Here is a 21,149-nt window from a genome sequence, read left to right on the forward strand (position 1 = left end):
CGCCTGACATTGTGGTGGTACCAATAGATGAACATGAACATGGCCACCACCACAATATGTGCCGCCGCCGCAGGCATGCGTAATCCTGAGGTGAGCTCCCAATTTCTGCAACTTGCGCAGCAAGCAGAGAGGAGTAGATGGGATAGGCACTACAGGTCCTTGCCACCTCTGCACTGCACAGTGGTGGTATATGAAGGCGAGACCAGAGAGCGGCATGCAGCACGCAACTCTTCACCCTCTACCCCCTCTACATTCTCACAAAACGCACCTCAATCGAATGTCTAGCAGAAATCAACACCAGGACCAGCGTGGAGGAAGATCACGCACGTCACCGGCTCAACCAGGAGTGCGCTCGCTTGTCTCGGCGGCATGGGTGTGGTTGATGTCGTTCTGGTGGCAGATGCAGTCGTGGGGGAGAATTTTCGGCCGTGTTGAAAAAACCATCGCTCCTGTTCCATCTGAGCAGCACACCGACAGTGGATCGCATGGACGGAAGGCGCCGGCATCTGGTCGATCGACGTCGACCGGTTCTCGGTCGACCCCAGCTACGAGATATTCGGCTGGCACACTAAGGGCCGGCAGCACTGCCCCTTACGTGAAGTCGGTCAACGCGCAGTCGCACGCGCCTTCCCCTCCTGCGGCATGGACGCCTCACCCACCAGTTCCCTTCCCTACGCATCGATATACACCACCGGAGACGCGACATGTATTCCCTACTACTCCATCGACACCCACACCATACACACACGATGCGCGTTATGCCCGACCTCTGTCGAGACCCTCTGCATCATACCAGCCTTCCCATCAGCATGGTACTCAGCGCCATTCGTCGATTCGTCGCGTGTCGGCGTCCTTCGCGTCGCCTCCTACCTATCCGCCCACATCGCACTCTACCACACATATGAAGCAATCGTATACCGCGTGTAGCCTGCCGAGGACACATGTGCAGCATGTGGGCCAATCTAGGACTGCGAGCGCTGCTGCTGGACGGACGAAGTGGACAGGCGTCGGCTGCCGTCAAGAATACGGGACCTCATTTGGCTATGCAACATCGTCCCCCAGTGGGAAGTTGTCTGTCCTTCAGACTCATCAAGGTTACAGTCCATATGGCTCTCCGCAGTACTATACATACGCCTAGCTCTGTGTGATGTGGTTGCATTTTTTCACTCTTCTGATACCCTATCACCAGTGTAATTGTCCTTACAATGTTCTCTTGCTATTTTGGTTCCAGTTCATCTGGTTTGTTGCACGCGCGTACATTTCGTACAATTCCACTATTCATCTACACCGATCCTCTGCTGTTATACCAGATTGACCAGCCCATAGCAACAAATAGAGGAGCGAAAGCTCTGCCAACCCAGAACACAAACAGAGCAAATGATGAACAAAAGGCATTGATTCAATCGCTATTAGACAGATACACAGATACAAAATAGGGGTACAAGAGAAAGAATCCATCAGACAAACGTCCAACTCGCTGGCTCACCATCCGCACCACTCGAAGAGGGCGCAGACGAGTGAACCAAACGTCCTCGAGCGCATCAAATAATGCGCATGTTCTCGGTATGACGAGTGGACGCGAATGTCATCGACTGGATTTGAAGGATGTGGCATGTGTAAACATGCGAGACTCGAGTTAGTACCTATAAAATAGATCCTAGCTGAGTATGTTCTAAAGAAACACCAATGTCGGGCGGGGACTCTTATAGGGCAAAGATTTAGGGCAGGCAGCGAAAAAGCGCTAGCACCGCCACAGCATCTGTCTACCTCCTCGTCATCATTGCTCATTTGAGCTCATCATAAAAACATAATCTGAAATTTCATGTATAAATAAGATACAGTCTTCGAGAACTATTTCCAGCTTGCAAGAGTTACAGTATTTCCAGCGCAAAAATTACAGAAGACGTGGATATGCCCTTGAATTTCAGTCGCTCAAGCTTAGTGATGTCCGGCTGTGCTCCTCGTGGTCCGATGCGTAATGGCAAATGAACTTGATACCACGAGACCTTGATTAACGTCATATAGAGCTTGGTGGAACTCTTATAATTGGACGGAATATCAATGGTTCGACGAATGTCCAACGTCCCTTTCTTGGTAGGTGGCTGTCTATATATAGCGATGACGCGACAACTTCTGCTTACATCATCAAGGCCACCTTCGCGGTATCAGACGCGACGCGTGTAGGCGCCCGTTGCTACCTTCAAGTCTCGTTTGCCACCACAACTCACTTCCTCTCCTTCATCTCGAACTACCGACATGTCTGCGTTAGTACTATACGTCTGTACTCCTCTTCTTATGTTGTCTAATTCTGTTCCTGCAGCGAACCTACGAACTCGACGCCGCCCACTTCGACCATCGAGGACGCCATCGAACACGCTAAGCGTGCCTTTGCTCTCAGAAAATATGAGCAGGCGATCGACCACTATGCTACTGCGCTGGAGCTGTTGTACGTGATTTGTGCTGAGGAACGCGTTCGACGCGTCCTGGTATCACACAGCATCTGACACGCTATTTCTTTCGCAGGACGGCGGAACATGGAGAAAATGCCCCGGAGATGGCGGACACCTATTTCGCCTATGGGAAGGCATTATTGGAGAATGCCATTTCCCAAAGCACGGTGCTAGGGAAGGAGCAGACAGAGGAAGCGGTCCAGGCGGTGGCGGGCGAGTTGACCAGTGAGCCCCACGTGTTGGTTATCCCGCCTTCTTGAACTTACTTGATCCTCAGAGCCGGAGCCCAGTGGGAGCAAGTTCCTCTCCTTCTCGGGGGATGGCGACGACACGGACGAGATCGTACCCGGGAGCAAGGAAGACGTTGCCGTAGACCTCTTCGGTGAGGCGCAAAAGATGGAAGAGGAAGAGGAAGAGGAAGAGGAAGAGGAAGACGAGGAGGAGGAGGGCGAGCCCGAGGACGATTTCAACGCTGCGTGGGAAGTGCTCGATCTCGCCCGCGCGCTATATGAAAAGCAGCAGGACGAAAACGACGAAGTGAAGCTCAAACTCGCAGATACATACCTTGCACTCGGCGACGTCTCGCTCGAAACAGAGAAGTTCGAACAGGCTATATCGGACTACGACGCCGCACTCGTGCTCAAGACCGAGCTCCTCCCGCAGTCGTCACGCCAGATCGCCGAGGCGCACTACAAGCTGAGTATCGTGCTCGACCTCACGTCCGGCCGTCTCAGCGATGCGATTAGCCACGCGGAACAAGCGCTGGCAAGCGTGGAGGCACGTTTGGCGGAGCTGCGGGACGCGTTGAGCGGGCAGGGTCTGGTACGCGTTGATGAAGCAAAGTCTGACGCGAAGGGCAAAGGGAAGGCTACAGGCCCGCGCCTGCTAGGAGACGACGCCGTCTCCAAAATGACCAAAAGCCAGATGGGGGCAGAAGAAAAGGAGTTGCAAGAACTCAGGGAGGATCTTGCGTTGAAGGTGATTCTCTCTCATGTGCCTCTCTTAGTTGTTAGCTGACGTACCGCGTAGGTGGATGAGCTAAAGACATTGCCGGATGAACAAGCCGAGTCTGCCCCCGCAATGGCTCAGAAGGCTCTCGACCAGGAACTTAACACGAAGCCTGCCACTCAAGCGTCAACCGCGCCGCAGAAGGTCAACGACTTGACAGCCGTGGTGAAGAAGAAAAAGAAAACCCCTGACGCGAATGGCGGCGCCAAGCGGAAAGCGGAGGACGAGCCTGCCCCGCCACAATCAGAGAAAAAAGCGAAAGTAGAGGATGCGGAGTCATGATGGCTTCATTGTGGAATCCCGTCTGACCGACCAGCTATGATCTGTATCGTTACATCTTGCATTGCATAGCTACGCCATCTCGCATCCTGGCCCCATGAAGGTCGGCCGGGCTTATATCCATCTACATATACTTCCTGTATACCTAGCCATATGCATACTCACGCCAGAAATGGCACCGAATGCGCCTCAATCTGCCGATGCTTGTATCTCTTCTTTCCCTCGCCGGGGCCGAACTCGCCAACGACGTGGCCCTGCGCGCCCCCGCTTTTGAGCATGTACTTGTACGTGACGAGCCCCTCGAGCCCGACGGGCCCCCGTGCGTGGATGCGCCCGGTGCTGATCCCGACCTCCGTGCCGAAGCCGTAGCGGAAGCCGTCCGCAAAGCGTGTACTCGCGTTGACGAACGTGCCCGCCGAGTCGACCCCGCGGCAGAACGCCGCGGCGGCGGCACTGTCCTCTGTGACGATGCAGTCGGTGTGGTGCGAGGAGTGCGCGTTGATGAAGCGCATCGCGTCCGCGAGCGAGGATGTTGCGCGCACGGAGAGCGTGAGCGAGAGGTGCTCGGTCGAGTACGCGTCTGGCGGCGCTGGATGCACGTGTGTGGAGAGGTTGGCGAGCGCATGGGAAAACGAGGAGAGGGCAGAGAGCGTGGGCGGGTCGCAGAGCAATTGGACGTCGGCTGCAAGGAGGGCCTTCGCTACTGCCGGCCAGATGGTCGAGAGGAGGCTTTCATGAACGACGAGCGTTTCTGCTGCATTGCACGCGGCGGGGTAGTCTGTCTGCGCCAGGGAATGAGATCGTGGTTGTAAGATCGAGTGTGCAAGTTAGACCTACCTTGGAGTCCAGGACGACCCGCACGGCCTTCTCAAGGTCCGCGGACGCGTCTAAGTAGACTGAGCACAGGCCGTCTGCATGTCCCATTACCGGTATCCGTGTGCTATTCTGGATGCTCCGGACCAGGCTATTACTCCCCCGTGGGATGACGAGGTCGATGTACTGGTCCAACTGGAGCAGCGCGGACACCTCTGCTCGCGTCTGTATCGCTTGGATATATGTGCTCGGGATGGATGTCCGTGAGAGCGCGTTCTGAATAGCTTTCGACAATAATCGGGTGGTCTCATTTGATTCCTTTCCGCCCTTGAGGATGGCAGCGTTCCCTGTGAGGAGTACCGTCAGGACCGGAAGTGCAAGTAGTCGTAGGACCAACCAGACTTGATAGCGAGCGAGGCAATGTTGATGACGACCTCCGGGCGCGCCTCGAAAATCACTAGCAAGACGCCAATAGGACAGGAAACACGGTAGAGCTCGAGGTCATCGTCGAGTTCCGATGCATATGTCACTATTCCCGTAGGATCTGGGAGATTGGCCACATCCTTCACGCCTTGTAGCATCGAGTCCCACTTGTCTCCCTTCGTGAGATCGAGTCTCTTGAGAAGAGACGCAGACATGTGTCCTGCGTCAACTTCCGCTTGCGCAGCCTGCAGTCAGTTACAGAATGGGGTCGTACCGAGAAGGAAGAGACCAGTGAGAAATCCCCATAGAGCATCACATTGCAGCATAATGCACCTCAAGATCTCTTCTATTCGCCATCAAGACATCTTCCTTGGCTGCCTCCAGTTCCTTGCATATTTCGTGGAGCGCCCTCACACGCTCCTCCGGCGGGATGAGCTGAGATGCCTCAAATGCGGTTTTTGCAGCCCTTGCAATGGATTCTGCAGCATTGCTGGGTCCAGCGAGTCCTAGAGTCTCCATTTAGTTTGCAGCAGACGTAAAGTTGAATGACTCGTCGAGAGGAAGTAGCAGAACGAGTAGCGATCGACGAGAACTTCTCGATCACCGATCATCCATCTTATCTAATCTTTCAACTAGAGCGTCTCTCGGGAGTCTCCATAGCACGTGCTCTGTGTTGTCATTATGTCGTCAATGTTGCCATGAATGCATCCAGAGGTTCTTGTCGCATTCCGACTCGGTATGAAGATGCTAGCAGAAGGTCTTTTTAACGTGATGGTCCCTGTTACGGTTCTATTGACCACGATGTTGTCCTGAGGGCAATCTATCGCCCGACAATAAACCTTACATGAAGAAATCATTAATTGCGCAACACTTACAGCTGATTTCATATCGATAGACTTGTTCAACTCAATGTGTGCGTAAGCGGACTCGGGGCGGGAGTATGTAGGCAGGCCCAGAAAACAGAAGCCTACTTTAGTGTGGCTGTGATGATATTTTGCCGGTTTCAGCCAGGTCGGGACCGTGGTCCCGACCGTTGAATACGAATTCCGCATCAACCCCGCTTGCGTGCATTTGATTCTGGGGTAGGTCTATCGATCTGGAATTAGCTTTAGAGGTCATATACTTTGATACGACACATCTCAATGACCGCATGACGCCCGCAATCACGGAGCGCTATATGTTCACGGCCGTTGGAATTCCCCACTTCGTGTATTCGTTGGATATGATCTTCAAAGCGACTTAACCAGGTTTCAGGCCGACTCAAAGATCCACTCGTATGCGTATATGGGAGATTTGTAACGACATGTGCCCATCGCGGCAGGAAGCGTACGCGCAATAAGATGCAGACATCTAGAGTAAAACTATGTGTAAAACCAAGCGCGGAGATTATGCGAGTGTATGTTTGCGAAAGGAAGTATGGGGAACGAATAGATGGAAACTAGTGGGAAACTCGACGAACGGAGAGGTAGAGACGCAGCTGAGAGTCGCAAGTATCGAATATGGCTAAGAGACCTAAGAATTATGCATAGTATTGCGGAGAGCCGTACGAACTATAGCCGTGTTGTGTCTGATGGACAGACGATTTCCCACTGGAGGACGACGTCGCATAGTCAAATGAGCTGTCGCATACCCGACGGGCGCCAACGCCTGCCCAATTCGTGCGTTGGGCAGAAGTACTCGCAGTCCCATGGTCAGAATGGCTGCCATGCTGCGCATGTGTCCTCGGCGAGCTCGACGCGGTATACGATTGCATCACATCTGTGGTAGAGTGCGACGTGGGCGGATAGGTAGGAGGCGACGCGAAGGACGCCGACACGCGACGAATCGACGAATGGCGCTGCGTACCATGCTGATGGGAAGGCTGGTATGATGCAGAGGGTCTCGACAGAGGTCGGGCATAACGCGCATCGTGTGTGTATGGTGTGGGTGTCGATGGAATAGTAGAAAATACATGTCGCGTCTCCGGCGGTGTATATCGATGCGTAGGGAAAGGAACTAGCGGGTGAGGCGTCCATGCCGCGGGAGGGGAAGGCGCATGCCACTGCGAAAGCGCGTTGACCGGCTTCACGTACGGAGTAGTGCTGCCAGCCCTTGGTGTGCCAGCCGAATATCTCGTAGCCGAGATCGACCCGGAGCCAGTCGACGTCGATCGACCAGATGCCGGCGCCTTCCGTCCATGCGATCCACTGTCGATATACTGCTCAGTTGCAATAGGCGCAGTTCCCTCTGGAACGCGACCAAACATCATCTCCCATGACTGCATCTGCCACCAGAACGATGTCAACCACACCCATGCCGCCGAGACAAGCGAGCGCACTCCTGGTTGAACCGATGAGGTGCGCGATCTTCCTCCACGCTGGTTCTGGTTTTGATTGCTTCCAGACATTCGAATGTGAGGTTGAGGTGCGTTCTGTGAGAATGTGGAGGGCGTAGAGGGCGTAGGGTGAACGCTGTTGCATGCTGTATGTCGCTCTCTGGCCTCGCCCTCATATGCCTCCGCCACCAGCTGTGTAGTGCAGAGATGGCAAGCATCTGTAGTGCCTATCTCATCAACTCCTATTTGCTTGCTGCGCAAGTCAAAGAAATCGGGAACTCACCTCAGGATCACGCACGCCCGCGGCAGCGGCAGGTACTGTGGTGGTTACTACATTCACTCATTGGTACCACCACAATGTCAAGTGTCGGCTCCACCCAGATATATGCCGCCCGATGTAAGTGTGGTGGGGGCGCCGATCCGCGTCCCCTGTATAATCAATCAGGAGCAGGTACGCTTACTTGACTCTACTTGACAAGCTCTCAGCATTATGGCTGTGTCCCACCTCCCTAAAGCAGGCACCATGGGCGGTCGTCTAGGAAAGGCATGGCCAGCAATTTCTAATGGTTCCACCACACTGGAGCTCGCCAGGGTGACAAGTGAACTGGCTGAGCAAGACGTAGATTACGAAGCAGACGATGGCACACAAGGCGACGTACCGGCGGGACGCAGGACGTAGTGCCAGCACGAGGCGTACAGAACAAGGCATTCCATTTGTCCTATGCGCCGGGGTTACCAAGGAGATTAATATCGTGCGTACGTTGTAGCAGAGGCAGAAGTAACTTCAGACATCTCAGGTATTTAGCGCCCTTCCGGCGGACGTTGTGTTGAGTGAGCTACTCTGGACTTTATCAATCCTAGCCGTCATCAATGGGATGCGCGTGCGGGGCGGCGCTAAGACACGCCAGTAGACCGTTGTGAGATTAGGACGCGCCAGACGATCTCAGGGAGAACAAGACGGGCAGTCGTCGTCAAGAAGTACTGGAACAATCAAACTTCAAAGAGCCGCCGTCAGTATTGCGTCGCGATCACGTGGGCGTATTCGGACGGACGCTACATATTCGTAGACTATTATCATTTCGGTCTGTCATTTTGGTCTATAGCATCGGGTATATTGCGCGTTTGACAACATTACAATAACAGCGATAAAGACATCAAATTATAAATGGCCGTCATTCTGTCCATCATGACGTATGGCAAAAAACACGGAGGCGGAAACTAGCGATGATCGGAGAATATGGCAAAACATGAACAAGTTCTGAGCCGCTTCACGCTCCTCCATGTACACAGAAGAGCTCGCCGGTGCGTAGAACACGGAATGCGATGTTGATACAGATCTGCCTGGTTGTGTTGATGCAAAGCTGTGTTCTGTATGTCGAGATGTTAGGTAATAGGCGTTTGGGATAGAAGTTGCGACTCGCCTGTGGGTGAAGATGCTGAAGGTTGAGTGGTGATGGTGGACGATTCTTGACCAGACGAAGATGCATCAGAAGACGGCCGGGTGGATGAATTTAACGAGGCTGAAAGTCAAGCTCGCCTTCAGAGGCGTGCATCTCACGGAGTCTATCAGGCGCCCTTCATCATTTGCAATGATTCACCATCACCTATCAGCGAGTACTACGAGGGCGCTGCTTACTCCCGGTATTGTCCGCACAAACTCACTCTTGCTGAGCCTCTGCGGTCTCCCTGCAAGCCCGTCTCGCGTCTCGGTCGGGCGGCATGGCCATGTCAGGAGAAGAGACGATGAGTTTTGGCGGCTTGGGCAGGACTATCAGGCACAACGTACTCAACGACCCCGTCAGAAGCACTTACGTTCACCATTGCGCCGCTCCAAGATAGGCAAGGCGCATCAAGCCTGAGGACAGCACTGCCAACGTCCTTTCTGCCATCCATCTCGTCGTGCACTCCGCTCATAGTGCTCGATAACGATGACAGACAGGTGGACGTCTAGGACGTCCTATCAGCGTAGCGAGCTCTGTGCATATGAGCGCTCCTAAGAAGCAGTGTGTGCATCCGCTCGTTTTGGGAGGCCGGCGTTGGGGAGAGCAAGAGTGATTGATGGAACCTAGTAGGCGTGACTATCCTGTACGGCAGGCGGTACTGGATGTTCATCTAGTTTTTGCGCAGGTGATGCAAATCCCAGATGAAGTCAAACAAACAGGCCGATGTTTTGGAGAAAACACTGCCCTGCAGAATCCACATCCTCGCGGAGTATCCTGTCACTGTTGGAGCTATCGGCGGGTACACCCAGTTGCAGTAACATCGGCGAGGCAAGTCGACTCGTAAGGTAGTAGTGGACACAAGCGAGAGGAAGAGTGCACCACTGTATCATGTAGCCCTGCTGTCCCGAGGGACTTTGACTTCATAGACTCGTTGGACATGTTGTGCCAACGCCACGAGGGAAATTGTTCAGACCAGAACCAAATCCCACGAGGAATTCGTAGGTAGCGCGCAGAATCTTTGCTGGGAGTACGCCATGTGTATTGTGAGAGCGGGTGTACATAATGCTGCAGACACTACGGCGCGTGTAAGGAAATCATGGCGCGCCCAGGCCTGCAGCTGAAAAAGTAGAATATATGTTCACAATACCACTGACTCGGAAGTGGGATGCCTAGACTGAGTTGGTGGACGGAGTGAGTTTGGACGGCAAAGCCGCTGAGCTCAAGATGACAATCGCCGGTCGCTATAGTAAGGCTATGGCCGCGATCGGATCTAATCCAATCTAGTCGCGCGTGTGATACTGTGAGATCTTTTCTTCGCAGGATGCTTCAAGTTCGAGTCATTGCATGCCCATTGCCGAGACTATTATCTCCAGAATGTACCTCAATTGTGCTACACTGAAACAATAGTAAATGACAGTGATCAGGCTTATTATTTCGTTGACAGTCACACTCGAGTCTTTTGTGTGGCGACCGTGGACGAGAATCTGAACAATTGGGCTACTGACCACTTGACAACCCGATGACGAATTGTTCTTCCCCACTTTCAGTATAAAATCCTAGGGCTAGCTCGCCTTCAATTCACGTCTTGCCGACAACCTAGTATCATTCTCACTCACAATACTTGATTCCGCTCGCCCCGCAAGACTTGATGTCGTCGACAAGCTGGAGATCTTTGGTGAGGACTTCACGAAAATGTGTATGCTCATAACAACTTGTCATTATTAGTGCCGTCCGCGTGGACGGAGCTCAGATTTACACACATGGCTATCGTCATTCAGGTATGTGCTGCCATCGAGAGTAATCAGTTATGCATAAAACACCGGTATCACCCAGGAATGATATCTCCAATATTCTTCTCACAACATTTATCAAATCCTCTTCAGGGAAATACCCTCGTCGATCGCCATGCATACGGTTGCACATATGACGATATCATCAGGCTGGTGTCCCCATATTCCAAATCGCACGATTTGATGTCAGCAATGTGCCTGACAGAAGGATTGATCGCATTCATAGACATGACTGCTCAGTTATGTGATCACTTCTGCAACCAATGCGAAGGTGACGCGTAACTACGCAGTGATTTCTTCTATCTCAACTTAAGCGCTAGAGTTCCAATCAATCCGTTTTGAATACAACACGATCAGGTACACGAGTCAACCGTAATTTCTACTATGCAGTATAGTACTGTACACTCCCTATTGCACTGAGAGTGTTCTCATCACAAAAGTCGCATGGGGATCATGTAGAATGGAAGCAGGTACGAATCATTATGTGGTCACTTCGTCAACTGTGCATGCCCTTCTGTGGGTGTCAAGTGTACTCCCCAAGCGACCCTCCAGTAGAGACGTCTGTATGAGCATTGTCCCCCATATTGGTGCTATATGGAAGGTCGTCTGAGCGTAGGTACCTAGTCACGCGCATGGGCGGCGCCCACTTCAACAAACGTTGGAGCCTCAACGACGCTGGATGCAGAGGCGTTGGGTGATATATGATGGCAGGAGGAGCCGGTAGCTTTGTCGTCGTTACCCGATAAGGATGAGAAAGTGCCTCACTGAAAAAGTCGTTGATTATGGAAGCCGTCTCCGGTAGCGGTATGGGGTGAGAGCCGTACAGCGGATCATTCACGTGCATTTCTGAGTAGTCCCTTGCAACGGCTGCTCTTGGCGACCAGGTGGGATGGAGCTGTTTCACAAGTGGATTGGAGGGCCGCGATATCAGGTCGCACGACAATGGTGGAGCGAGATTCCAAACAGCCTGAGCAGGTGGTGCAGGACTGGCGCCATATTGTGATTCATGGTCCATTGAGAAATGCGAGGCCGGTGACAAGGGTGCTTGGGATGACGCTGAATGAATCGGGGCGCATGTCGGCATGATCGTATGATACGATGGAGCATGTGGAACAGTGGGTACCGGTAGCTCAGTCACGAACGGTTGGGACATTGAAACAAAGTTATTGGAAGCTGGGGAGGCGGGTTATCAGCACCACGAAGGCAGTTCTATGTAACGACTAACGCACCTGCACTCCGCTGTTGCGGAGGTTCAGTTGACGTCGTGACGTGATCACAACCATCGGAAGGCGGGTCATTGGCAGCTGAATGCAAGTCGGTTCCTCCAGGTAAACCCAGCGCAAGCCCCGGAAACGGCTGCTGCGTGAATGATGTATTGTCGATGACGATATTGGGAAGTCGCTGCTCGGCCGCAGGAAGAGGTATGGGGTGAGCGCCATAGAAGGGATCGTACGTCAGCACCTCTCGGTGGTCTTCCCGTGTCGACAGCAGCATATGAGGAGTTTGTTGTGGTAACTGATGATCCAGAGCAGACGACTGCATCATCATCTGCATTTCTGACTGATAATCTAGAAACATATTGATGAAATCGAAAGTACGCTTCAGTAACAAAAAACTAACTTGTTAAGACGTCGTCTTGTCCATGAGGCTGAGGCGACGCGATGTGATAGGGGTGGCGTCCCTGAGGATGCGTACGCGCAGCAGCTAAGCTTCCGTGCTGCACGGTCGGACGGCGGACGGTGCTGAGACTTTGGCGAGGATTAGAAGTGTCCATAGAAGGGTTAGAGCGTGACGCTTGATGATTGGAAGCCTCCGTGCGCGAGACGACAGGCTCGTGACCTGCATGTAGACGAGAAGCATTGGACGACGTCTGTCCATGCTTCGCGGCGATTGAAGACGGGGTATTAGAGAAGTCCAACACGCCCATCACCCCGGGCGCGCTCGGGGCTTCTGCAGTGAGTCGTCCAAACAACCGTTCGCCATGCACGATCGTCTGCAATCCTCGTGAGTCGCGCAGGGAAATCAGCGGTCTTGTGACATACCCCTGGGAGCTTCCGCACGTACTGCGTCTTGTTGTCTTCTTTCATCTTCGCTTTGGCCCCATCACGCTGTTGTAGTCCTCGAGGCGGTCGCTGATGTCGAGGCATTGATGTTGTGCGGAGATGCGGAGTGGATGGTGACTGGACACAAGCGCGACTGAATCGGAGAGGTAAAAGGGAACAGAGTACTCCGACGCACCGCACCTCCCCGCTTAACAGGACGACGCAGGGCGAGGCTCACAGACCGCTCGAGCGAACAGCATCGCCGACCTCCATTCTACACGATATCGCCTCAAGAAGTTCTGTCACTGCTAGAGACAGATAGGGGGACATCTATGCGTATCGCGAGGACTGTGCAATCCGACTAGGCGAGGCACTGAGGGCGCAAGGCTCGTTTTGGGAGCCCGGCGTCGGGTGCCACGGCCGTGTATGACAGAGAATGAGATGCGATGCACAGTCCAGACGAGATGCAGCTCCACAAGATACCCTCCGCCCGGTGCGAGCGATGCACATTCTATCGGGAATCCGGGACGGAGGACAGTGGCGGCCAGAGAATGCATGGAGCGCAGCCAGTTAACCCGCGCCTTCTGTATGAAGGGCTCGATTGACGATATATGAAGTACAATTCCCGCTGGACGTGTACTCGTGCACGTCGTCCGTCCCTCTGAACTGTTCTGCAAGGGCATCAATCCACATTCCTGTTATAATATACGTCCTGAAGGGCGGGGGACGCACTAGAGGCCCTTGTAAATAGGGTGTCACGACGATGTCTGCTTATACGTCCCGACTGCCGCACCGTCGGATGTGCTGTGCGAAGGATCGAAGCCGGCACACTCGGCTCTCAGCACCAGAGCACAAGGTCTCCACGCTCGGTAGACAGGTCACAGCAGTGCCTAAACATGATAATCCCACTGAATAAATACAAAGAAATTGATGTCAGTTCAGGGACTGTATCCAGGACGAATACACGTATACGCACTTGATTTGTCCTCATTTGGGAGAGGAAAGGGGCTGACCTCCCAGCAACTGCTCACCATTTCCCACCATCGGCGTAGCGGTGAAAACGACCATGTCACAAACAAAGACAATAAGAAATGTACGCGGTTGGTGGTGCCAGGCGATAGTAACCAGGCGAGAAACAACACTCTGTTTGGTCAGACTGATGGTGCATTGATCGCCTCACCCGCGCCGCGACGGAGACCAAGCACATAATTGAGACCCTTGTTTAAGGGCCAAATGTGACATGGCTCATTACAATGCAGCCCGTGGGAGGGATACAAAGACAACGTTGCACAAGTCCGACAGACATCTCCGCGGCGTTTCCACTCGATCACGTGTGCGGGTGTCCACAAAGCCAAGCAGCGCCAAACACATCATACGCACGCGCACTGCCAGCGTTGCTGTCGTTCAATACTGCATATCAAAAGGAATGCCGCTATTGCATAACCAGAATCACTGCTATACCGTACGGAGAGACGATCGAATCGTTGGCTGATCGTAAGCCTTGGTGGCTTGCTCATGACCTTGTGGGTCACAAGGACATGGGTTGCAACGTCTCACCGTTACCACCAAATTACTTTGAACGTTTGGGTGACGCATGTAGTTCATCAAGAGTACTATGCAACAGACATGGAATATATTGATAATGATGTCGCGCAACGAAACAAGGCTTCCAGCTCGATTACGATGAGGGTCAGAGAACCAGGCAAACTATGCCCGTACCTTACCCATACCCAAAACGCTTAGGTTGAAAGAGCCGCTGTGGTTTGCGTCACGATCACGCTGACGTCCTTTGACGCGTGTGTATATAAACGATTTATAACATTGACGGACAGCGGATATAAAACTGAGGGAAAACATTGACGGAGCTCAAGCGTGCAGCCGCGTGCAAGCCGGCATCACAGTTACAACAATGAACACATTAAAGTCTGAGGAGCTATAGTACTATAAGATGAACCTTGTTCCTTCTGTCCAACATGGCCCATGGCCCATAACGCAAGAACACGGAGGCAGCGTGCGAAGCGAATAGTAGCGATGATCGGAGGGTACGACGAGACATAATGCACAAAACGGTCCCATGTTGCAGAAGACTTTAGAAGTGTCCCTCAAGAAAGTGGTCGTCCTCTGCTGCGTCATACAGGTTCTGAGCCGCTTGACGCTCCTTCATGGACACGGAAGAGCTCGCCGGGGCGTAGGACACGGCAGGGTTTGCTGATGCAGATCTGCTCGACACAAATCCGTGATCTATATGTCGAGATGTCAGATAATCAGCTGTCGCGATAGATGTCGCGACTCGCCTGCAGATGAAGATGCTGAGGACTGCACCGATGGTGGCGGGTAAGGCGACACATATTGAGCCCGTGCTGAAGAGGAATGATGCGAACGCGAGCTGACACCAGTCGTCGCAGACGTGCCATGGGATGGCGGCGATCTGATGTGAGCAGACCGACCGACGAGCTGTGTGCTCGGCGCATTCATCGCCTGCATTGGGACTTGAGAGTATGACCCTGCTGGGAGCAACGTTTGGTAAACTGGGAAGGCCATCAACTAGGTCCAGCAGTACCGATGCTTTGTTGGTCTCCATGTTGATATTCATGGCGAGTGCGACGATCCGCCGATGTCGCGTACGGCTGGTAGGCAGTGTTCTGCACTCCAGCATAGCCTGTGTGCAAGCATGAGCACCTCATAATATGTCATTTGAAGAGACCCCACCTGTCTCCCGTGCGCGTAATGGTTCGCCTTGGTATGTGTAGGCCTCTGAGGGCACATCACGCAAGGTGCGCCGATCATATCCAGAGGGTCCCGTCTGATGCTCGACAGCAGGTAATGGTGTGGAAGAATATTGTCGATGTGGGCGAGGGTATTCTTGGACAAACGAATAGGACTGCTGGTTGTATGAATCCGTCGTCGCTACCGGAGACTGAGCGCCTTCAGAGGCGCGCGTCCAATGGCGTATATCAGGTGGGTGCCCAAATGTCCTTTCTCCCCACTGTACCACCTGTAGTGCATCGTTACCACCTATCAACGAGTGGTACAAGAGCGTTACGTACTCCTGGTAGTCTCCGCACATACTCGTTCTTGCTCGGTTTCTTCGGTCTTCCCGCCTGTCCGTCTGATTGTTGATTGTCCTGCGGCATGACGGTGACAGGAGAGGGGACGATGAATTATGGTAGAGCGACCTGGGGAGGATGATCAGGTAGCACAAGCACAGCGTACTCTCCCCGCTGCAAGCACTTACATATACCACTGCGCCGACCCACGATAGGCAAGGCGCATCAGGCCTGAGGACCTCCTATCTGCCAGCCATTGCTTCGTACGTTCCTCTCGCTGTGCTCGATAGCGACAACACATAGGGGGTCGTCTAGGACGCCCAGTGGCGAGCACTGTGCACATGAGCGCTCCACAAGGAGCAGTACATGCATGGCTCGTTTGGGGAGCCCGGCGTCGGGCAGAGCAGGATAGATTGACATGACATGAGAGCCATGACGTGCAAGCGGTCTCAGATACTTCCCTAGATTTGCACAGGCGATGCGGATTCCAGGGAGAAGGCAGATGAAGTGAGACAAACAGCCAGAGTCCTCGGGAAAGATACGGCACAGCCGAGATCTCCGTACCACAGTCATGGTCTGAGCCAGTGGTGTCCCGTGTTGCTTGTCTGTGAGGAGCTCTGTGAGCAGCCGTCAGCGAGGCATCGTATCGACATGAGATCTACAGGGGACGGAAGTGAGGGAAGAAACACACCGGGACCACATCACCCTACCGATATGAGGGAACTTTGAGTTCAGGCACTCATACAGACATGCTGTGACAGCGCCGGATTGCAATTTGTCCAGGTCGACACCAGATCCGATTACATCCTTGTCATAGAGACTTCGCGAACAAGCACGGCATGTGCCATTCCAAAAACAGACAGATTGGTGCACAGCATGACTTACTAGCGACAGAATGCTTTCGAGGAAGAATAATGAGCCTCTGCAGTCAAAGGAGTAACATAGACGTACCCCAGTATCAGTAGGCAGGTATCCGCCGATTAAGCAGCTTTCCCCGCAGCGCTCTCCCAGGTAGTTACGTAAACGTACTCTGGGCTTCGCGACAGCAACGGACCTCCCAATTGTAGACAAATACAACAGGAAAGAACAACGATGTCTATGTCGGGTTAGCCGCCGTTACGGCTTGATCCTGCCATGCGGAAGGAGGTGACCAGGCCTTGTCGTAGGCGTGGGCATCTCCAGCACATGTTAGATTGACATAGGACTTTCCGCGAATACAGCGCGTATCGTTGGTGTCTCCATGTCGACTTCGGTGAACAATAAGGCCAAGGCACAGGTGATTGTTCGTCGCGAACCGTCACGTGGCCGCGTTCTGGTACCCAGATAGCGCCCAAATTTATACCCAACGACTTATCGTGCGCTCAGTCGTCTGCACGACCCAAGCTAATCTCAATCAATCTCATTTGTCTATGTCCCATGCCAGACGTAAAGCATACCACTGGTCGGTCGCGCGCTCTGGCGGCATAAAACACCTGATGCGGGCAGAAGCCTTCCGGAGGTAAAGATTAATTGATCGCGTAGCTTGCTACTAGGTAATGGGAGCGTCGTTTGACTCGTGGGAGAACGACACTCGGGTTGTTCACGAATCCTGAAAGGATCATAGACGCTCCTCAACAACCATGTGATAGACTAGAGACGGCGAAAGATTTGGTGCACATAGCATGCACCCTACGCACCTACCAGTAGGGATACGATCAATGTCTTTCAAGCATGGCTACACCGAGTCCGTTAACATCTCTTGTGGTTTTGGAGGTATTGCCTATCACTGAAATCTGCTGTAGAAAACACTTGGTAGACCGAGTGAGCTCGGATGTTAGAGCCGAATGGAAGTGGGAGTCAGTCGCGACTGTACAAGCGCTAAAGGATCTCGATACAATCTTCCGTTAATGGGACGATCCTCCAATCAGATAAATATTGCCGGTAGTGCTGCCTTGAACTTCCAGCTCCTCTACTGTACTTGTCTCGCACCTACCTCCCGCCACATCGGTTTTACTGGCGACAATTAGAAACAATAAGAGAAGGCAGTTATCATCCCGCTGCGCCGTCTCCGAGTCGCTGGTGGTACTCTGCACACGAATTCTTTTCGGTGGCGTAAGGTCGAACAATTGGGCGATCGAATACTTGACGACCAGAAATGCAATTACAGCCCCCCGTAGATTCTAAATAATCTAGGGATATACTCACTACGGAAGGATCATTAGCTTGTCAACACAACACCGCTCCATTTAACACTGGTAATGGAGCAATGTTTCGGTGAGTGTTCCGTATCGTTCCTGAGGGAAACTTGAGAGCATAGTGCTTGCAGAGAATGCTATGCTAAAAGCTCAAGGTGTCCTCTGATTACTCGAGAAGTATACGGACTGCTACATTGACATTCGCGAGCACCCACGGGATACTTGCTATCTAACGATACGCAATTGAATTTCCTGCTTTAATATTAGTCTCTCCATTGCTGATCAGTTATGTGTTGACGCTTCAATTGTATTCGAACGTTACGCGTAACTCGTAAGCAGTGGTTAGTGATGGAGTGACTTCATGGGAGCATGCTCGTCCATTTGCCGAGTATGTGCTCAATGGTCAGATCGATAGCATGCATCTGAGTCCATATACAGGCACAAAAGCGGCTGCGCAGTTATGCGCTGACAGCTTTGATGCTTGCGCGTGACTGCCCCATCATGTATACTATCCGAACCTCTGGTGACTCGGATCCTCTTCAATCCAAACGAAACGGCTACAGAGTACAAAGTCTGCGCGTTTAGCACTACACATTTCCCATGCTGCGACTATCACGCTTAATTCTACTTCTTCTCAGATGGGTTCGACAAGAATAGTACAGTAAGACGAGAAAAGTGGGAGGGAAAGTGTAAAATACCAGACATGATGTGTTGACGTTTCTCGTACCCGGAATGCTATCCGAAATGTTCCGCAAAATATCCTACTACGGCAGCAAGAGTTTTCTCAGCCCCGTCCTGTATATGAGCTGAATCCTCGGTGTTGATTGACGTGAATTTTCGAGTCCATGCACCACTGGTGTATCCTGACACGAAGCGCCCGATTTCGCCTGAGCTCGGGTTGGCAGCAATGTCGGATGCATAGGCGCAGATATGGATGTAGTGCTCCAAGTAAGACTCGGTAGCATTGCCGTGGATTCTCCCGTATGCGGTAAGGCTTCTTCGACATGATCGTCCATCAGGCGCTCGGCTTCTGAGAGCGGTATAGGGCGAGAACCATATAGATGATCGCGCACACGGATCTCCCCATAGTCGCCCGGGATCGCTCTCATCGAAGACAACGCAGGTTGGAAGAGCTGTTTTGCAAGGGGGTTCGAAGGCCGCAGTATAAGATCGTGCGTCATAGAAGGGGTGAGATCCCAAGTACGCGGGACCCTAGGCAGTGCCACGAGATCGGCGCCGTACTGCGAGTTGCATGTTGGCGATCGTCTGTCGTCCATCGAGATCCTGGTTGGGAGTGATGGTAATAGGGCTGACGTCGAGTGGATCGCAAAGATCTGCCCAGGGTCCGATATTGTGATGGCCAGCGGAGCACGTATGGAGTTGAGCTGAGTCGGGAACGAAGCCTGCTGAACAGGACCAATTGCCGCCATAGCGGGCACGTACGAATGAGCTGTTGGGACGTGTTTAGAAGGCGCTAAGAAGACAAACAATAAGCATCATAGAGAAAACCCTACGAACTTACGAATGACTAGCGTACCTGTGCCTCGCTGACACGAAGACTCAGTTGACCTCGGGACGAGATGACTATCCGCGGAAGGCGGATCATTGACGGCCGAGGGCAAGTCGGTTCCTCCAAATACATCTAGCGCGAGCCCCAGCGAAGACTGCTGCGTAAACGATGTATTGTCGACGATGATACTGGGAAGGCGCTGTTCGGCCGCAGGAAGAGGTATGTGTCGAGCGCCGTAGATGGGATCGTACGTTAAAACCTCTCGGTGGTCTCCTCGAGTCGACAGCAGCATATAAGCATTGGACGACGTCCATCCGTGCTCCGCGACGATCGAGGGGGGTGGACCGGAAACGTCTAGTACACCCAACACCCCGGGCGCATTGGGAGTTTTTGCAGTGAATCGCCCGAACAGCCGCTCCCCATGAACAGTTGTCTGCAACGCCTCATGAGTCGCGTATGGAAATCAACGGTCGGGCGACATACGCCTGATAGTTTCCGCACATATTGCGTCTTGTTGTCTTCTTTCCTGTTCCTTTCGACCTCATCACGCTGTTGTAATCCTCGAGGCGGTCGCTGAAGTCGAGACATGGATGTTGCGCGGAGATGCGGAGTGAAGGGTGCCGGGATACAAGGATGACTGTATCAAGGTACAAGGAAGAGGGTACTCCGGCGCACCGCACCTCCCGCTTAACAGGGCGGCACAGGCCGAGACTTACAGACCGCATGAGCGAACAGCATCGCCGACCTCCATTCTACACGATATCGCCTCGAGAAGTGCTGTCACTGCTAGAGACAGCACAGACAGATAGGGGGACGTCTATGAGAATCGCGAGGACTGCGCAATCCGACTAGGCGAGGCACTGAGAGCGCAAGGTTTAATTCGGGAGCCCGGCGTCGGGTGCCACGGCCGCGCATGACAGGGAACGAAATGCGATGCTCAGCCCAGGCGAGAGGCGGCTCCACAAGATACCGTACGCCTGGCACGAGCGGTGCACATTCCATCGGAAGTCCAAGACGAATGACAGTAGCGGCCAGAACGTATGAAAAGCACAGCCAGTTGAGCTACCACTTGCGCACGAAGAACACATCTGATTATATGGGCCATTTCATTTACCTGTCCACGCACTTAGGGACACCAGCTCAGTCTCCATCCATGACAAAGGTCAAGATGACAGGACGGAGAGCGTACCAGGAGCTCTGACGGCTCGGTGGGACCACAATGCACGCTTATATATCCTGATTGCTGCAGCGTCAGATACGCTGTGCGCAGGATGGAAGTCGGCTCCCAGCACCGGAGTACAAGGTCTCCATGACGCGTTAGGCAGGTCACAGCAGTGCCTCCATAGAGTAATATAACTGAAGAAAGACAAACGGAAACGGTGTCAATTGAAGAAGTATAGCCGGGACGAATACACGCGTACGCACCTGGTGTCGTCCTCATTTGGGAGGATTGTGGAATTGACCTGTCAGTCACTGCTTCTTGTTCATTGTTATCAGCATAGCAATGTACAAGGTCGTGACACAAACAGGAACAATAAAATGTACGCGGTTGCCAGTGTCAAGCGGCAGTAACCAGTAGGAAGACAACAGCGACCTCGTTTGTCCCGAACTGAATTGATCGTCTTGCTTTGACGCACGCGATGCTCCCGGGAGAGAGGGAGCTTACCACTCAGTATTTTCTTCAACGCACAGAAAGTGGAATGTCCCGTTAGATAAGGAGCCCGTCTAAGGGTTGAGAAAAAAAGTTTCGCTCCGAGTCGAACTGACGTTTCCGCGCCGTTTACTTCGATCACGTGCACGCGGTTACGCGTCCACAAAACCAAGCAACACCAAATATCCCGGGAGATCCTTATCGCT

The 21,149-nt window shown here is 52.9% G+C and overlaps 8 protein-coding genes across 8 annotated transcripts; 2 read left to right on the forward strand and 6 right to left on the reverse strand.

The window, feature by feature from the left end:
• Nucleotides 1-2,217: 2,217 nt before the first annotated feature.
• POSPLADRAFT_1168062 (hypothetical protein) lies at nucleotides 2,218-3,953 on the forward strand. Its single transcript, XM_024487995.1, has 5 exons — nucleotides 2,218-2,264; nucleotides 2,321-2,446; nucleotides 2,524-2,675; nucleotides 2,728-3,428; nucleotides 3,480-3,953. Exons 1-5 carry the CDS (start codon nucleotides 2,257-2,259, stop codon nucleotides 3,738-3,740), a joined length of 1,248 nt encoding a protein of 415 aa, XP_024340709.1. The 5' UTR covers nucleotides 2,218-2,256; the 3' UTR covers nucleotides 3,741-3,953.
• POSPLADRAFT_1179521 (hypothetical protein) lies at nucleotides 3,899-5,492 on the reverse strand (the record flags this gene model as incomplete). Its single annotated transcript, XM_024488673.1, has 4 exons — nucleotides 3,899-4,519; nucleotides 4,575-4,897; nucleotides 4,948-5,218; nucleotides 5,307-5,492. The coding sequence occupies 4 exons, from the start codon at nucleotides 5,490-5,492 to the stop codon at nucleotides 3,899-3,901; spliced, it is 1,401 nt and encodes a 466-aa protein (XP_024340710.1).
• A 756-nt stretch (nucleotides 5,493-6,248) lies between these two features.
• On the reverse strand, nucleotides 6,249-6,906 carry POSPLADRAFT_1039224 (hypothetical protein). Its single transcript, XM_024477506.1, has 3 exons — nucleotides 6,749-6,906; nucleotides 6,525-6,703; nucleotides 6,249-6,476 (listed from the first exon to the last, which is right to left on the reverse strand). Exons 1-3 carry the CDS (start codon nucleotides 6,879-6,881, stop codon nucleotides 6,360-6,362), a joined length of 429 nt encoding a protein of 142 aa, XP_024340711.1. The 5' UTR covers nucleotides 6,882-6,906; the 3' UTR covers nucleotides 6,249-6,359.
• Nucleotides 6,907-7,265: 359 nt separating this feature from the next.
• POSPLADRAFT_1045077 (hypothetical protein) lies at nucleotides 7,266-8,198 on the forward strand (the record flags this gene model as incomplete). Its single annotated transcript, XM_024478676.1, has 5 exons — nucleotides 7,266-7,376; nucleotides 7,480-7,684; nucleotides 7,767-7,906; nucleotides 7,938-8,043; nucleotides 8,149-8,198. 5 exons carry the CDS (start codon nucleotides 7,266-7,268, stop codon nucleotides 8,196-8,198), a joined length of 612 nt encoding a protein of 203 aa, XP_024340712.1.
• A 747-nt stretch (nucleotides 8,199-8,945) lies between these two features.
• On the reverse strand, nucleotides 8,946-9,201 carry POSPLADRAFT_1054548 (hypothetical protein; the record flags this gene model as incomplete). The annotated part of the gene is made up of 2 exons (XM_024480532.1): nucleotides 8,946-9,044; nucleotides 9,100-9,201. 2 exons carry the CDS (start codon nucleotides 9,199-9,201, stop codon nucleotides 8,946-8,948), a joined length of 201 nt encoding a protein of 66 aa, XP_024340713.1.
• A 1,806-nt stretch (nucleotides 9,202-11,007) lies between these two features.
• On the reverse strand, nucleotides 11,008-12,666 carry POSPLADRAFT_1137432 (hypothetical protein; the record flags this gene model as incomplete). Its single annotated transcript, XM_024484790.1, has 5 exons — nucleotides 11,008-11,080; nucleotides 11,140-11,692; nucleotides 11,749-12,087; nucleotides 12,140-12,512; nucleotides 12,562-12,666. The coding sequence occupies 5 exons, from the start codon at nucleotides 12,664-12,666 to the stop codon at nucleotides 11,008-11,010; spliced, it is 1,443 nt and encodes a 480-aa protein (XP_024340714.1).
• A 1,984-nt stretch (nucleotides 12,667-14,650) lies between these two features.
• POSPLADRAFT_1138362 (hypothetical protein) lies at nucleotides 14,651-15,695 on the reverse strand (the record flags this gene model as incomplete). Its single annotated transcript, XM_024484899.1, has 3 exons — nucleotides 14,651-15,220; nucleotides 15,266-15,556; nucleotides 15,609-15,695. The coding sequence occupies 3 exons, from the start codon at nucleotides 15,693-15,695 to the stop codon at nucleotides 14,651-14,653; spliced, it is 948 nt and encodes a 315-aa protein (XP_024340715.1).
• Nucleotides 15,696-18,546: 2,851 nt separating this feature from the next.
• Nucleotides 18,547-19,880, reverse strand: POSPLADRAFT_1137016 (hypothetical protein; the record flags this gene model as incomplete). Its single annotated transcript, XM_024484749.1, has 3 exons — nucleotides 18,547-19,232; nucleotides 19,320-19,725; nucleotides 19,776-19,880. 3 exons carry the CDS (start codon nucleotides 19,878-19,880, stop codon nucleotides 18,547-18,549), a joined length of 1,197 nt encoding a protein of 398 aa, XP_024340716.1.
• Between the last annotated feature and the right edge of the window lie 1,269 nt (nucleotides 19,881-21,149).

The sequence above is a fragment of the Postia placenta genome (assembly GCF_002117355.1).
Source record: "Postia placenta MAD-698-R-SB12 unplaced genomic scaffold POSPLAscaffold_4, whole genome shotgun sequence".
Classification (NCBI taxonomy): Eukaryota; Fungi; Basidiomycota; class Agaricomycetes; order Polyporales; family Adustoporiaceae; genus Rhodonia; species Rhodonia placenta.